The 14,822-nt window shown below is 41.8% G+C and overlaps 2 protein-coding genes across 2 annotated transcripts; both read left to right on the top strand.

The window, feature by feature from the left end:
- The first annotated feature begins 4,059 nt into the window (after nucleotides 1-4,059).
- On the top strand, nucleotides 4,060-5,992 carry LOC121597755 (acid-sensing ion channel 4-A). Its single transcript, XM_041923830.1, has 5 exons — nucleotides 4,060-4,614; nucleotides 4,699-4,899; nucleotides 5,031-5,179; nucleotides 5,247-5,525; nucleotides 5,606-5,992. Exons 1-5 carry the CDS (start codon nucleotides 4,212-4,214, stop codon nucleotides 5,903-5,905), a joined length of 1,332 nt encoding a protein of 443 aa, XP_041779764.1. The 5' UTR covers nucleotides 4,060-4,211; the 3' UTR covers nucleotides 5,906-5,992.
- Nucleotides 5,993-6,688: 696 nt separating this feature from the next.
- LOC121597753 (protein yellow) lies at nucleotides 6,689-14,808 on the top strand. Its single transcript, XM_041923816.1, has 3 exons — nucleotides 6,689-6,873; nucleotides 9,995-10,899; nucleotides 13,067-14,808. Exons 2-3 carry the CDS (start codon nucleotides 10,599-10,601, stop codon nucleotides 14,200-14,202), a joined length of 1,437 nt encoding a protein of 478 aa, XP_041779750.1. The 5' UTR covers nucleotides 6,689-6,873; nucleotides 9,995-10,598; the 3' UTR covers nucleotides 14,203-14,808.
- Nucleotides 14,809-14,822: the final 14 nt, after the last annotated feature.

Genomic DNA, 14,822 nt, shown 5'->3' with positions numbered 1-14,822 from the left:
TTACTACTGCTAGATAGTGGTAAAATATAAATTTTAAGGATTTTGAAGTAATTTAGGTAATGCAGTAATTTAGTAATTTAAGTATTTTAAATAATATGTCATGTTTAGGCTAATTCAGTTTTTATTTTCCACATTGCCTTATCGCGCAATACTTTAACATATTTATTAGAACCAGTTTTGATGAACATTTGGCCTTATAGTTTCACACTAGTCTAGTGTTTGTCTGGCAATTAACTGACCTTTGACCTTCCATTACATTATTTACAACTTGTTATAATTTTTTTCATCCCATGGACATTTATGCATCATTAATTAATTTTTATGACAGAATCTTGGAAAGCGGGTTAAAATTAGTTGATTAGTTGATTGCGCCCTTTTATACTGTGTACGTTTTTTATATTTTTCTCGTACTGAACGACAGTATAGCATAAATTATGTTGTCTGTAGTATATTTATTTATATCACAGTTGTTTTTGACATACATTCCACATTCTGCTTGATTGCTGGATGGATTAGATTCTCATTCGAACCAATCGCTGTTATCCTGCAGTTTTGAATTGTGTTGTAAATTTAGAAAATCTTTATATGCCGGCATGACCACGTAGATAATTATACGTAAGGAATAACAAGAATAAGCCTGGCTATGTTTGTCCTAAATTCAGTTTCCATCCTGTTTAGTTTTTATAACACAAATGGTCTAACTTATGGATGAGCTTACAATATTTCTCTTTAGGCAAGGCGAATAAAATTCATTTTAGATTCTAATTACGGAAAATATATATGAAAATAAATCATATTTTATTTTAAAACAAACTATCATCAGTACTCACGTATTTACGAATTTATTTTTTTATTTACTTATTCATTTACGTGTTTCATGTGTTCTTGTCTTTATTGCTGTAATTTGTAATTATTACTAACAATGATTTATTATTAACACTTTGTTTAAATAAACTCAATTCAAACCGAAATTATGACATAACATAATTTCAATATTAATAAAAAAATAGTGTTATGACTCATGCATAACTATACCCTGATTTAATTTTGGTATTTTGATATGAAAAGGGGGTAACAATGTTATTTAAAATTAGAATTAAATTCAAATTTTGTAGTAAATTTATTTAAAAATGTTCAACATACACCGTTTCTAAAAAATAAATAAATAAGACATGCATCTTATTCATTTTTTTGTTTTGCTGCATGTAGTTTTGGATGCGATTATTGCGTTTGTACTGTAGAAATGGTGTTGCAAATATTCTGTTAATAGAAACCAATACGATTCATATCAACCTCGATCATTCTCGCATGAATCAATAAATATATCATATCGAATTGACATCTTTGGATATTTTGCCTCTAGTTGTTAATCAATATCTAATTACGTATCGACTCTTTGCATAGATAATATACTAAAATCATTTGAATTTATGATGATACTTTAATAAACTTTTAGTGTTATTAACGTTTATTAAATAACATTTATTAAGTTATTTTTTATCTTATGAACAAGCTTACTGCTCAGTATCTTTACGAGTTGAAATGAATGTACTTCATATGACAGTTCATTCAAAGCGTTTGTTTTTTTAGTTTTACTTCTAAAAACAAACGAAACAAAATTTTCATCCTATTTTCAACGACTTTCTACACGTACGATAATTTTGAGGCCGCAGGAATTGACCAGGAAAAGTCACCCATTTTACGCTAGCCGTATTTGAAGTGCCGTCACTGTCAACGACGAACGGTTTTCCACTTCAAGGTCTTGTCAGATGAATTGTATTGGTATTTGTATTGTTATTTGCGTAGATAATGGCTTTGCTTTCTCTTGAGCTATTCTTTTCATGCATTTACTCAACTTATGTCATCCGCAAAGCTGCGTCAACAGTATATCACGAAAATAAAAATTAGGCACAACATCCTAAAATATTGTGTTCTTAAACAATCTTCCCGGGGCAAATTCGTCCAGAATTTTTAGCTAAAGGACCAAGTTAATCCAAATAACTTTCTAGCTATTTTTTTTACACTGACTATTCTGCAAACATCTATGAACTGGCTTGTTGCAAACTACCTACTCTTCTTCTTTCCTGAACTCATTGCCTGCCCCCTTGGCAACCCTGACACCATTCATCAACAAAACAGGTTGTAATGCTATGAGGCAGTGTTCGTTCAACTAGCCTCTTTTTTCAATACCACCAACAATCCCCTTGTTTATGATGAATGATCTATTTTCACTTTGCTGGGGGAAATGGAAATATTCCACAGTAACGCTAATAGCCGCCAACGCTTTCGTGAGGCTTTTCGTGCAGTTCTATGCGTCTGGTGAAGCAGGAGAGAAATTTCGTTCAACAGTCAATAACAGACCCGTACCCGCACTATCACCGTTCCATTTCAAATACCAACAGGCGAAAACTCAACCAAGTTGCTCATTTTCCGACGGTGCGCCTACGACTCCCCGGCCTACGTCATCTTTCCATTTACCGCCCAAGCTCTCGGGATTTGGCGGTCCATATTCGGCAAGGAATGTCGAATGGTCGTATTTATAATCAGTGTTTGTTGTTCACTTTAACACATTTTTGTTACCGTCACTGCGGATTGGTAGCAGCATTTTCTTCGTACTGTTTCTATTCCCACGCTTCTCGTCAGTGTGCTCTCTTCCTGTACAACCGTTTTAACGAAACGGTATCGTACTCGGTTGGCGCTAACGCGACATAAAAACCGTTCGCGAAAGAAATGTTTCGTGTCAATTTACCAACCACCTCTAACCATACCATCTGTGTACGCGTAGTGTTTCGTTTCGAGTTAAGAAAAACAATTCTCCCTCATGGGGTTATAGAATCGCAGTGGTCAGGGCAAATGGCAAAACAGTATGTCTGACCCGTTCCCCTCGATGTATTCGGTCACACACGAATGATGAGTAGAAAAAAAAAATGACTGCAAAGTAAAAGCGTCTTTGATGAACATCAAAGCTTGGGATGTAGATGGAATCATGTTGTCTTTCCCAAACCTGCTTAACCCATTTTTGCTAACATCTTTCAATTGAAACCGCTAACATTGTAAGCGGAATTTTTGTATACACAAAACCTTGCCCAGCAAAACATTAAAAGGCAAATGTTTTGAGTAGAGCCCTGTCATTCAAATATTTAGCTACTGCTTCTCAATTGTTTTTTTACTGAGAGATAAGCCATTTGTATTTACTTTATACACAGTTATCATAAGGAAAAGATTTTTTATTGAATTCCATTTGTTATATTTTTATACATTTGTGCCATCTTCAAATCAGGACTACGAGAGACATCTAGCGACCAAGCTTAATGTAAGTTCAATAAGCTTAGGAGTTGAACTGATTTTATTACCATAGAATTATTTTTTTTAATACTGGTTTAATTTTTGGCGTTTATTTATGTACACAATTTAAAAATCAAAAAATTAAATCGTTAAAATTTTATACATTTTAAATTTATCACTCGCATTTGGGGCCATTAAAGCTAATTATTTCGTTATTCACCAAATTCACTTATCTCACCATACATACTCTATTGTCTACATTTAGGCGTTTGCACACGTGATCGCTCAAATTGCACGTTAAAATCGTCAAACATAAGCATTACATAAAGCACAAATGCATACAGATTCTACAAATTCATAAATTTACAAATTCAATTTATTCATAATTTATTCATATTGTATTAATTGTCTAAAACGCCCAATGGCATGAAACACAAAGAGAACTACATGTTCCATATCGTTGACCAACAATTTTTTGATGCTGAAAATTGTTCATTACATGGCACTCTATCATTATCATTTGGGAAATCAATAAGCGAATGATCTGCGATAAAAAAACGTTCAAGTATGTAACATATTTCGGTGCAAATGATATCAACAAGCAGAAAACAGCATGATATAGCCGAGCGTTTCATTTACGATGATTTACGATTCGTTTTCCAATAGATAAACAGCACTGTAATGTGTATTCTGATAAACCCCTGATTTATGCCCGCGAGCTATTGCAGTTTATCAACAAGCGTCGTTCATATAAAAGCAGAAAGTATGTGGTTAAGCTTTCGGTAAACCTAGGAAAAGGTGTGTAGCTAACGCAGTGAAACTCTTGTCAGTAGTGCGGAAGAATTGTGAATTATTTCTTAAAAAATGATCACCCGACAGTACTACTCTCAGCATCTCGATCTATACCTACGACCGCTGCAATAATAATGGTTAGTGTCGCGAAAGTGAGACACAAACTATGGTACCTGCTTCACGCACTGTGTCACGATCCGAAGCGTCTGGTGCGTGGGATAGTGCTGTTCATCTGCAGCATTGTCGTCATGTATCAGCTGACGGACTGTTTCAAAAAGCTGTGCAATCCTCCAATCTCAACTCACTCGCGGTTCGATCTGAACGACACCATGCTATATCCCGCGATCACCTTCTGCCGCGAGCCAGCGTACAAGTCGGACATAATGGCGAAGTACAACCTGGCCATGCATCCCAAGTACACCAACTCGTTCGATCGGTTTCCCTTCGACGAGTCTTCGCTGGAGCAGCTATTTAACGAAGCCACCTATAATCATAGCGAGTTTTTCATCCAGCACGGCTTGAACGGTGATACAAAAAGTATGTACAAGTGCTCCGAAGCAATTGCGTGGATGTTTGTGTTTTTTGTGATTGGTGATGTGCCTTATTTTCCCCTTTTTATAGATATAGAAGTGAAGGAAAGTTTGCACTTGGACATGGGACGGTGCTACACGCTAAATCCGTTAACCAAAACGAAGCATTCCTGGAAGGAGGCGGGCTTCTCGATCATGCTGCGGCATGATACGAACAACACGCGAGTAAGCGTTGGTGACATGCCACCAGGCTGGCATGTATTTATTCATGACGAAACCGAAGGATTTGCTGGTAAGTCAAAATACACCGACATTGGGCACCGACTGGTACATATGATCTGCTCTAAAAACGAGGAACAAATATATGTAATTTAAAATGCCACCTAACCACCCTGTAACGTTGTGCGGAATGCATACTTTCAGAAAATCGAATGCAATCGTCCGGTCGCGTGGAATACCTGTACCTCGAAGCGAACGAAGAAATGGAAATTCGTTTATCGACTCAGCACTTTTTCATGTTGGCGAGTTACGAGAACGAATGCGTCGAGTTTTCCTCCGTAAGCTCCACCAGGGTAGGTAACTAATTAAACCTTCCAATCGATTATAACTGCTTTTATAACAATTTTCTCCCAACCCAAGTGTGGAGAAATTTGTCACTGGAAAGCAGTAGTAGAATCGGTCGGCTGTTCTGGACCTTGGATGCCGGGGCTGGGGGTTCGGGATTGCGATAATCCCGAAAGCACGAAGCAGCTTATCAAACTATACCGCCAGCTGGAAGATCTAGATGGGACGCAGTGCGGATGCTTTCAACCCTGCACCACCACCATCTACACTGCCTCCGTGATGAACCGTAAACCCTTCCACATCAGTGTTCCTGCTGCACAGCTTTGGGTGTACTACACTTCCAAAATGGTCACTGTATGTACACATCTAGCACAAGTGTTAGTGTTGGTTTTCTTTAAACATTCGGTTTGTTGTTTGTTCTCTCCTTACCTTAGATCGTCGAAGAGTTTCACGGATACGATTTTAATCAGTTCGTCTCGGATCTTGGAGGTTCGCTGGGATTTTTGCTTGGTTTATCTGTACTTGGGCTAATTGGGCTGCTGGAGAAAATTGTGGAGCTGGTCTTCATTCGTCGATTGTTGTCGGAAAAGCGCAAGAAACAAGCAGACAAGGAAGTGGCAAGCAACGATCGAGCGGAATCAACAACTGCTGAACAAAGAACGAACACATCCAACCACTCAGATGAGGTGACACCACCTGAGAAAGGATCACCGACAGGAGCCATTTTGTCATAATGATGATGATCATGAAAATGTAATGAAAACGATGACTCTAAGCTACTCCGAATAAGTGAAATACATAAATGCAATTGGTGTTGAGTTGATGGTAATTGAAAAGATTTCGAATGATTCAGTAATATTTTGTCATTCGCAATTAATCCAAACAATTTGCTTGCAATTAATTGCGGATTCCATGTGGATGCATTAACAGTAAGCTCTCCCATTCATCACATCATGCCAAGCGGTATGTATGTACAGTTCTTCATTGTTTTGTAAACATCGGGATTTCCCTACGCACCCGACACGTTACCTTTGTACCACGATCACCTGTGACGATGCTTCCCTTACGTGCACGAGGGTGATATATACACACAACCACATGTATCAATGTATGCTCGCTCGTGCGTAAAGTACACGAAGCGTACAGCGACAGAGAAAAATAATATGCTGGCCGGTACGCGCAGCACTAACTACACCTGACTGGACAGCTTTACACAGCGTGATGCCCTGATTACGTACGCGATTTTGTACACGAACTATTCTCGAATATACTTCGCTGAATGCAGCATCTAATGCTGATCTCTTCTAGGAGCAGGGCACCCCGTTTTCGGCTCCAAAACAAAACCTCCCAAAAGCATTCGCCGAGTGCACGGCAAAAGAACGAGCAGCCAAAAACATAGGCTAAAGCGAGAGGCAAACACAAGCAACATGCATATATATGTGTGTGAGCGATCGATCGTTCGCACCGTGGCGCTGACAAACGCGCGACGATCCGGTTTGATGGGGGTAGCTTTTTCTCAATGGAGGAGATCCGCCACACCAAATACTTTCCATTCCAGCGACGTCAATCGTTGTTTCGCAGTTGCCGAGAGTGGATCGCCACGTTTTTCGGACGCTGTTAATCAACACGTGAATCTCGTGATCGTTCTTCTTACCGTACAAAATACGTTGCTTAGTCTGTTGTTCTGTGATTTTTGACCGAAGTGAGTATTCCAGAGAGTTCACGTGTTTCTGTACGATTAAATTGGTTAGAGCAGCTTCTATTGTAGTTTCGTGCAAGTGTATGAAGTCATTGATCAATCGGCAACACATTGTACTGTAAACCAACATTGAAACTATGTGAAACAAATGTGTTCAATTTAATCTAATAAGCTCGCATCCACCCTCCCCCATCACGTTGCTGGAATGCGGAACATTGCTTTCGAAGAAAATGGCAAGACCAACAATTTGACCAGTGCCCAATGGTGTGCAGTTTGAAGACCACTGTACCGTTATATTACGTGTGCCACACCGGATGCTTGGTGTAGACTTTTTGGCGAGCGAATAATAGTGCTTGCCGCACCGTCACCGTGGGTGCCCACCCGGTCTGCGTCTTCGGGGGGAATTTGGGGAGGAAATGCAAACTCCACGCTACGGTCGGTATGCGAACGGACAAGTGGCGTTCGATGAGCTAGCTAAATGCGCATCCATCACTTCGTCGAGAAGCATAGAAGGAAAGAGCAATTTGGCTGTACTGCCCGTAATAAGCTAAACCCCGAACGGTACTCGGAATCGGTCGGAGTAGAAAGTGAAATTTCTCGCACATTATGATGCACCCCGGAGGGCGCGCGTTCAGGTTGCATGTGAAGCCTACAACTACCGGCACTGTGATTTACACAATTGACCCTCGAATGGGTATGACAGTATGAGCTGAACAGCGCCACATCAGCCCACGTTCCATCGTCGAAAGAAACCGAAAAAAAACAGACAGTTGCGCTTCCCGTAATCGAACCATGGGAAGTCAAGATTTGCACCCTGTTTAGTACCCTAGTACCAACTTGGTGGTACGAAAGAACCAGCACATACCAGCTAGTGACGCTTTGAAATGAAGTATGACCCTCTAAGACAGGCAGACACTGGCAGGGTGCAGCAGTAGCGTGAATTTTGTAGCTAATACTCTGCCACCCATACATCCCCAAAAGGCCATGTCCCCTGCACATGCTACCTTTTCTCCCACCGTAATACCGTCATCTACAGACGAGCGAAAAAACCTGTTTCTCCTGTTTGTCTAGATTTTGCCGCCATGCAGCTATACACAACTGCCGCAACGTGCCACAGTGGCGCTGATGTTTCTTGTTTTTATTTTGCCCTTTTTTCGGTCCTTTTCCCTCCGGCATGAATGTAACCAACGGTCGCTCTCTGGTTTGTTTATCTCTCTAGCACCAGGCATCGGATGCGGATGACATTCGGGATGCTTAGAAATTGGTAGGGAGGGAACGCAACGCAGAATTGATCATTTAAGATATATCTAACGAAAAGCTAGATCTCAAGTTCTAAAGCTTTGTTCAGGAGAGTTGGCTTCGTCAAGAATTTCACATCCTTGTCAGAAGATGTTGCAGTTAACCCATCCACGTGTAAACGTATAAGGGGTACATTTGATTGCTGCAACATTCCCGGTGTCCTTGAAATTGTGCTCAGCCGGTTTTTAGACACACAGCATAGTCATTCGCTAGCCCCATCTCAACCATGCATAACTTTCTGCTAACGTGAACAGCATTGAGCTACACCATATAATTGCCTACAGGCCCTGAGATCCGTCCGATGCAATTTTTGCCAATAGATTTCTTATTGCCGATCTAGAAGGGACGACTTCATTCAAAATGGAGAAACCGTCCGAGACACTGAAAGTAAATCGGCACAATGCATGTGTTAGATACAGGTCCGTAGTCCAGACGTCTGAACGATCCATTCACCTCGATCAAACCGATCAAACGTAGCACAGCAACGGCAGCAGCGCACGGTTTGAAAAGATACTTCCAAACAGCAAGTCATCAAATCGAATATCGATCGCCTATCGTAAATATCTAATGTTGCCTTCGATCGTAAAGTAAAGTTCAATATTGGATAGGCTACGTTTAATACTGATAAAATGGTAATTTCAAGCTAATAAGGAAAGGAATGTTATGTACTATCAAAAGATCCCCTCGGTTTTTACTGTTTAATAGAAATATTATCTATCAATAGCTTATGTTAAGTAAATTAGAATAGTATGGAACAGAATCGTTTTTAACCAATTTGAACAACTGTCAACAACAACAACTACAACGTTTGGGAACGTGATTCCTGCTCTTTGTGTGCTCTTGTGTGACGAATTACAAGTAGTGCAAACCAGTCAACGCTTCGATTGCTAAGAATGATTCACATCTTGGGAAAATCCTTGAGGAGGTAATATATAAATCACCGAATGGTAAACTTCCCATACCAAGCAATGAATCATACGAGGGAATCAAAATACGTTACGCTAATCCGTTATGGACATTATGGGGTTTGCTTGATCGATATAACGAGCTGCATTACAATAGAAAGCGTTTTCACGAATAAAATATGCTGTTCTTTTCACATAAGTTAATGAAACACGCCTGACTACGCGATGACGACCACACCTTTGTCAACGCTAAAACCGCAAGCAATCGAGGACCTGTTTGAATTTGAATATCGTGTCGTAAAAATCAGCCTGCTATTGAAAGCTTCTTTGGAAAACTTAATGAAGGAATGGAGCCGCTTCGCATGGAGCCGACAAAAAAAAAACAAATCAACCTTCTGGGTCCTGGGTGAATCTTCAAGGTTAAGCTCTATACGCCTCTCAATGAAGTCACACCGGCGAGACATAACGAGCAAACATGCGCGACTGTCAACGCAATGGCTCAAAAAGCAGTACCAATCAGAAAGATCTTGAACCGTCGTGAACCATCATGGGTAAATTCATGAGTGCGTGTTTTCTTTTTTTATGTTAGCAATGATGTCCACGATGATCAATAGTGTGCGATGCCCTGTACATACACTACCGTCGACTAAACTAGCAAATCAAAAAGCTCACCGCGTGTGGGAAATACATAACAGCCATCGACTAAGCAAAAGCGGTAAACAGTGCTGCGCTCGAAAGATCGGCACCTCTGGAAGGGGGGGAGGAGATGATGGCAGTGACTGGCAACGACACCACTATAGGCACCACTCACGAGTGGCAGCGAGAAGGGGAGCACGAAAAAGCTGTTCACCTTACTGCGCAAGTTCTTTTAATTTTTGGTCACTATCGTTTTCTTCTTGTTTCCTCTCACTATCATCCAGGTTAGTTGGTGTGCCGGGCGAGAAAGGTGGACCGCGGTTCCTAGAGCGAGTGCCGCCGAACTAGCCGCCCGAAGGCAAACGGAGCGAGCGGTAAAGAATGATACGACGCACGGTGCAGAGCGAAGGAGCACGAGCGAACCACCGGTCGCTGCTTTGAGCAACTCTTGCCGGGATGCTGAAGGTTGGCGTACATGACGAGTTCGCCGCCTGAACTCCGCGAGTGGTCGTTGGAGTAGTTTGAGCAGTTGCACTCTAGTACAATAGTGGCTGTTGCCGTGAACGGCGACGGATTCGGCTGGAAGTGAGTTAGAAGATTAGCTCGAGCGACACTAGACAGCCAAGAAAGTGCTCTCAGTCGGGTAATACCCAGCGTGCAAGGTATCAGTTTCGAACAGTTAGAGTGTGTATTTTTCTGCATTTTAAACAACTCACGTTCGGTGGTGCTAGGTCGGCCAATCTCGACATAAGCGATTCGTGAAACGTTAAGAAACCAGAATAGGCGCACGATTGCTTAACGCTATCACAGTGATTGAAACGAAGTGCCTGGTGCATCAAAGTGAAGAAGTTAACAAACAGCTGTTTGCGGCAAGACGGAGTAGTACTCATGATGAAGGTTAGAGGAACGCCTGTGGCGTTGGCTTTTACAGTCAGCAGCTGCATGCTACTAGCCCTTCTACCGGTGCATATCGTTGCAAACGACAATTTGCGAGTGGCATATCAATGGAAAGAAATCGATTTCGAATTTCCAAGTGAAACTGAACGGCAGGAAGCGATCGCCAGCAAAAGTTACATTGCGGAGAATGTAATACCGGTTGGGCTGGAGGTGTACAAAAAACGACTATTTTTGACACTACCCCGGTGGAAGGAAGGCATTCCAGCATCGTTGGCCTACATCAACATCAACGGTAAGCTCTATTTTTCCCCATTTAAAAAACGAAAAAGCAGTTTGTAAATTGTCAGCGATTAGCGATCCCTGTGTGACTCATGCAGGATAGCAAATACTCATTGGTATAAAACAGACGCGTGCAACTCATTTGGTTGGCGGGCCGTTTGTTAACACGAACAGCCGTTCAGCGGGTCGCCATATCTAGCTCGTATATCAATCGTATAGGTATTTCATTCCACATATGCACTGGTTAATTCATAACTTGACAGCTTTGCAGGCCGCAAACCAATCCCTTAGGGGCCACCAGTTTGACATACCTGGTATAATGCATGATCGTTACACATTTGAATAAAAATGAACATCTACAGCCGGCAAACTGCGGCGTGCGGCTCCAGCTAGGTGTGCCTAGAGTTCAAGGGTGTTTCGGTTCGTGTTAGGTGCAGTTTCCACTGCACTGATCGAGCCCTGACCACGGTCGTGAAATGAGGAAGCCAAATCAACCGACACGATCGGATTATCTTACCATCGAATTCACACGCCTTTCAATACCGACCGTGTATGTATGTGCGCACGCGCCAACGAATTAATACATCCGCGTACCGCCTTCACAAGCGCGTGCCCCTGTGTTGGTGTACACAAGAACCGCGAAGGTGCTTAGATTAAGGCCACCTTCAGCTGTACAGTTGGAGGTTAGAGCAACATTTTGCGGCTAATAAATTATGCGGTCACTTTGGTAGCACAACTTCCCATTATTGTTTCATGCTATTGTGCGCTACTGTTTTAGTCACACACAAACACACACATACACACACACCTCCGGGTCACGCTGTACCATTGGTACAGCTGAATGTTAGGCTTCAAACCCATACCCCCCCCGCCTCCCTTAGTGATGTCAACTTTAATTGCTCACAGTATCGGCCAGGTGGATAATGAAATGTACATATATTTATTACTCAAAATGCATGATAATTATTGTGTAAAAACAAACACTTCACCGCATCTTAAGCATCCAATGCAACTACTATACGCTAAATAAGCATGAGTTATTAGATTTTAATTTTAAACTATAAAAACTCAAATGCAATGTTACACAAAGTGTACTATTCAAACTGAATGTGTAACGTATTATTAAAGTATTTTTAATTGGTACAACAACTGCAATTGATTAAGTCACGGTTATCCACTAATGAGTTAGTCGGCTTTCTGTGATTTACCCGAATAAACCATAATAGCAAATGGAAATTCCATTCAATTATTCCATTTCAAATTATGGGTTTCAACAGCATGAATCACTCTAGCTGAACCTAAGGTATCGCTTTGAGATATTGAATTTAAGCCTTATACATCATTCATCATTATAAGAATCTATCTATCGTAGGTGAATTGGAATCTCCAGTTGATCGGATGAACTAAATGTCATACGATCAGTCATACAAACAGTACAATCAATTATGTTTGTCTTGTGGAATCTGAAACAAGCTGTAATGCTAACCCAATGCAACGCCGGTTAATTCTAATGTACATAAGGGGAAGTTACGATTACCGTCTGGAACTGGTTCACCACCCGAGAGTGAATGCTCGCATGGGTAGCCTTGTACCACTACAAATAAGTGATCATGTCTCGCGATCGATTAACAATCATTTAACCCTTTTGGCCATGCACCGGTAACTGACGCCTTCGGATGGTGCAGAACTACAGCTCAATAATAGTGTGGAAAAAAATGCATATCATGGCCCCAGTGAATGTTACTATTGTCTTATTAAAGTTCCAAGGTTGGGTGTTTGTAGCACAGGCTCGCGGCTCCCACAACGAGGGTGTGGAGCTACATTTTAGCACGTTTCCCTCTCTGCAGACACAGTTAAACAACCAATTGCGAATGCTCCAGTTCGAGCGCAACAAGTTTTCGGTCGCTTTGAATGCTTGTTTCAATCAATGTATTTGTATTATAGATTGTTGTCGTGTCGGGCAACGATTCGGCTAGCAAACACTAGTTTAATTTACACGATTCGGACAACGAGCAGACCTAAGAGCATAGTGAATCGCTATAGTATATTTATAGTAGTTTTATACGAAAACAACATTCCAGATCTCTTGTTTGAATTGTTAACTATTACTATTTCCATCCATCATCATCCGATATTATAATAAGCTTGAGTAACTAAAACTGGTTATTTCTTCTTTTCAGAAACTACAACACAATCACCCCGCCTGCACCCCTATCCAAGCTGGAGTGCACACCGGCGCACCAGTGAAACGGAAGCTCCGGAAATCGTGTCACCCTTCCGGATACGAGCTGATCGCTGCGGCCGTCTCTGGGTGTTGGATACCGGTGTGGAGGAACTGCTGGGAAATACCACCGTCACAAGCCCAACTTCCCTGCTAGTGTACGATCTGCACAACGATAATCTGCTGCGCCGCTACAAATTCCCGGCGGATCATCTCAAAGAGAACTCCTTCTACGCCAACATTGCGGTAGAAGATAACGATTGCGATGACACATACGCTTATGCGGCCGATCTCGGTAGCCCGGGATTGGTGGTTTACTCCTGGAAGCAGCAAGAGTCGTGGCGTGTGAAACATCACTACTTCCATCCCGACCCACTGGCAGGCAACTACAACATAACCGGTATCAACTTCCAGTGGGACGATGGGCTGTTCGGCATAGCGCTGAAACCACAATCGGACGGCTATTCTACGCTTTACTTCCACCCGCTCAGCTCGTTGAACGAATTTTCCGTGTCGACTAAAGTGCTTCGTAATCAAACGTACGCTACCGAATCGGGCAACTACCATGAGTTTAAGATTTTGGGATCCCGCGGACCGAACGGTCAGGCCGGGGTGGCGTTCGTCGACCAGAAAACGGGCGTCATTTTCTACGCGCTGCCGAACCTAAATGCCATCACGTGCTGGAAAACGTCTAATCGCGCATACACAATCAAATCGCTCGGTCGCGTGTATATGAGCACCGTTGACATGGTGTTCCCCAATGATGTTAAGGTAGACGACGAAAGTAACCTCTGGGTGCTTTCCGATCGGCTACACCAGTACATGTACGAATCACTCAATCGAAACGATGTCAACTTCCGTGTTCTGACCGCCACCGTCAAGGACGCAATACAAAATACGGCTTGTGATACAAACATTAAGCCACTGCCAGATATTATTACCAATCTGGGTGATATTCTGCGACCCTCGACAAGCACCATCGCACCCAAGGCTGGTTCGAGCAGTGCATGGCCATCTCCTTCGCATACTAATGCGATAGTGGTACTTTCGATGCTTATCACTATGTTGCGAGTGTCCTACTGCATCAGGATATAGGGACGGACGGGCACCATCATACCGTTCGAATCGATTTATCTTTGTTTGCTGAGCAACTAGAAAATCAGGGATCTGTGTGAGATATTGCATGCGGCAAATCAGTTGTAATACTTACATTTTCGTTTCTGTTAGAAATATTGATATAGAGCCACGTGTTACTTGTTATGCTTTGTGTTTGCTATCAGTATTCAATCAACTCAATGGAACTGCTTTCACACAGTAGATGTAATCATATCTATCGGCTATGGAGGAAAGGCATTCTATCTGACCACATTTACATACTTGAAGCGAATCCTCTTGTATTTCGAATTTTTGAAATGGAGGATTCATTTTCATCGAACCCTTGCACATAAACTATTGCTAAATTGCATTCTTTCGGAAGATATATCATACTGTGACTCTCTGCTACCTTCTATGCCCGAGCTTACTCGTTGTCCAGCACAGACACATTCACTTCTCTCCACGGTACTCATAACCGTTGCCTTGAGCTTTTTGAGAAAGGTTGCGTGCAGTTGTGTCATAATTGTTAATCATTAGTCATTGTACCAAAATACATGTAGAACAGAAAAAGGCGTTGAAATAAATACAATTTTCATAAACATTGGAGCATAATTCTGTGG

Source organism: Anopheles merus, chromosome 3R, assembly GCF_017562075.2.
Source record: "Anopheles merus strain MAF chromosome 3R, AmerM5.1, whole genome shotgun sequence".
Taxonomy (NCBI): Eukaryota; Metazoa; Arthropoda; class Insecta; order Diptera; family Culicidae; genus Anopheles; species Anopheles merus.
Note: the sequence above shows the minus strand (reverse complement) of the source record. Positions and strands in the feature narration are given on the sequence as shown.

Bases quoted from the DNA above. Each gene is read 5' to 3' on its own strand.
- LOC121597755 (XM_041923830.1), top strand. From the start codon at position 4,212: ATGGTTAGTGTCGCGAAAGTGAGACACAAACTATGGTACCTGCTTCAC. The intron at 4,900-5,030 runs GTAAGTCAAAAT...GCATACTTTCAG, and splicing joins CGAAACCGAAGGATTTGCTG to AAAATCGAATGCAATCGTCC. The intron at 5,526-5,605 runs GTATGTACACAT...TCCTTACCTTAG, and splicing joins ACACTTCCAAAATGGTCACT to ATCGTCGAAGAGTTTCACGG.
- LOC121597753 (XM_041923816.1), top strand. From the start codon at position 10,599: ATGATGAAGGTTAGAGGAACGCCTGTGGCGTTGGCTTTTACAGTCAGC. The intron at 10,900-13,066 runs GTAAGCTCTATT...TCTTCTTTTCAG, and splicing joins GGCCTACATCAACATCAACG to AAACTACAACACAATCACCC.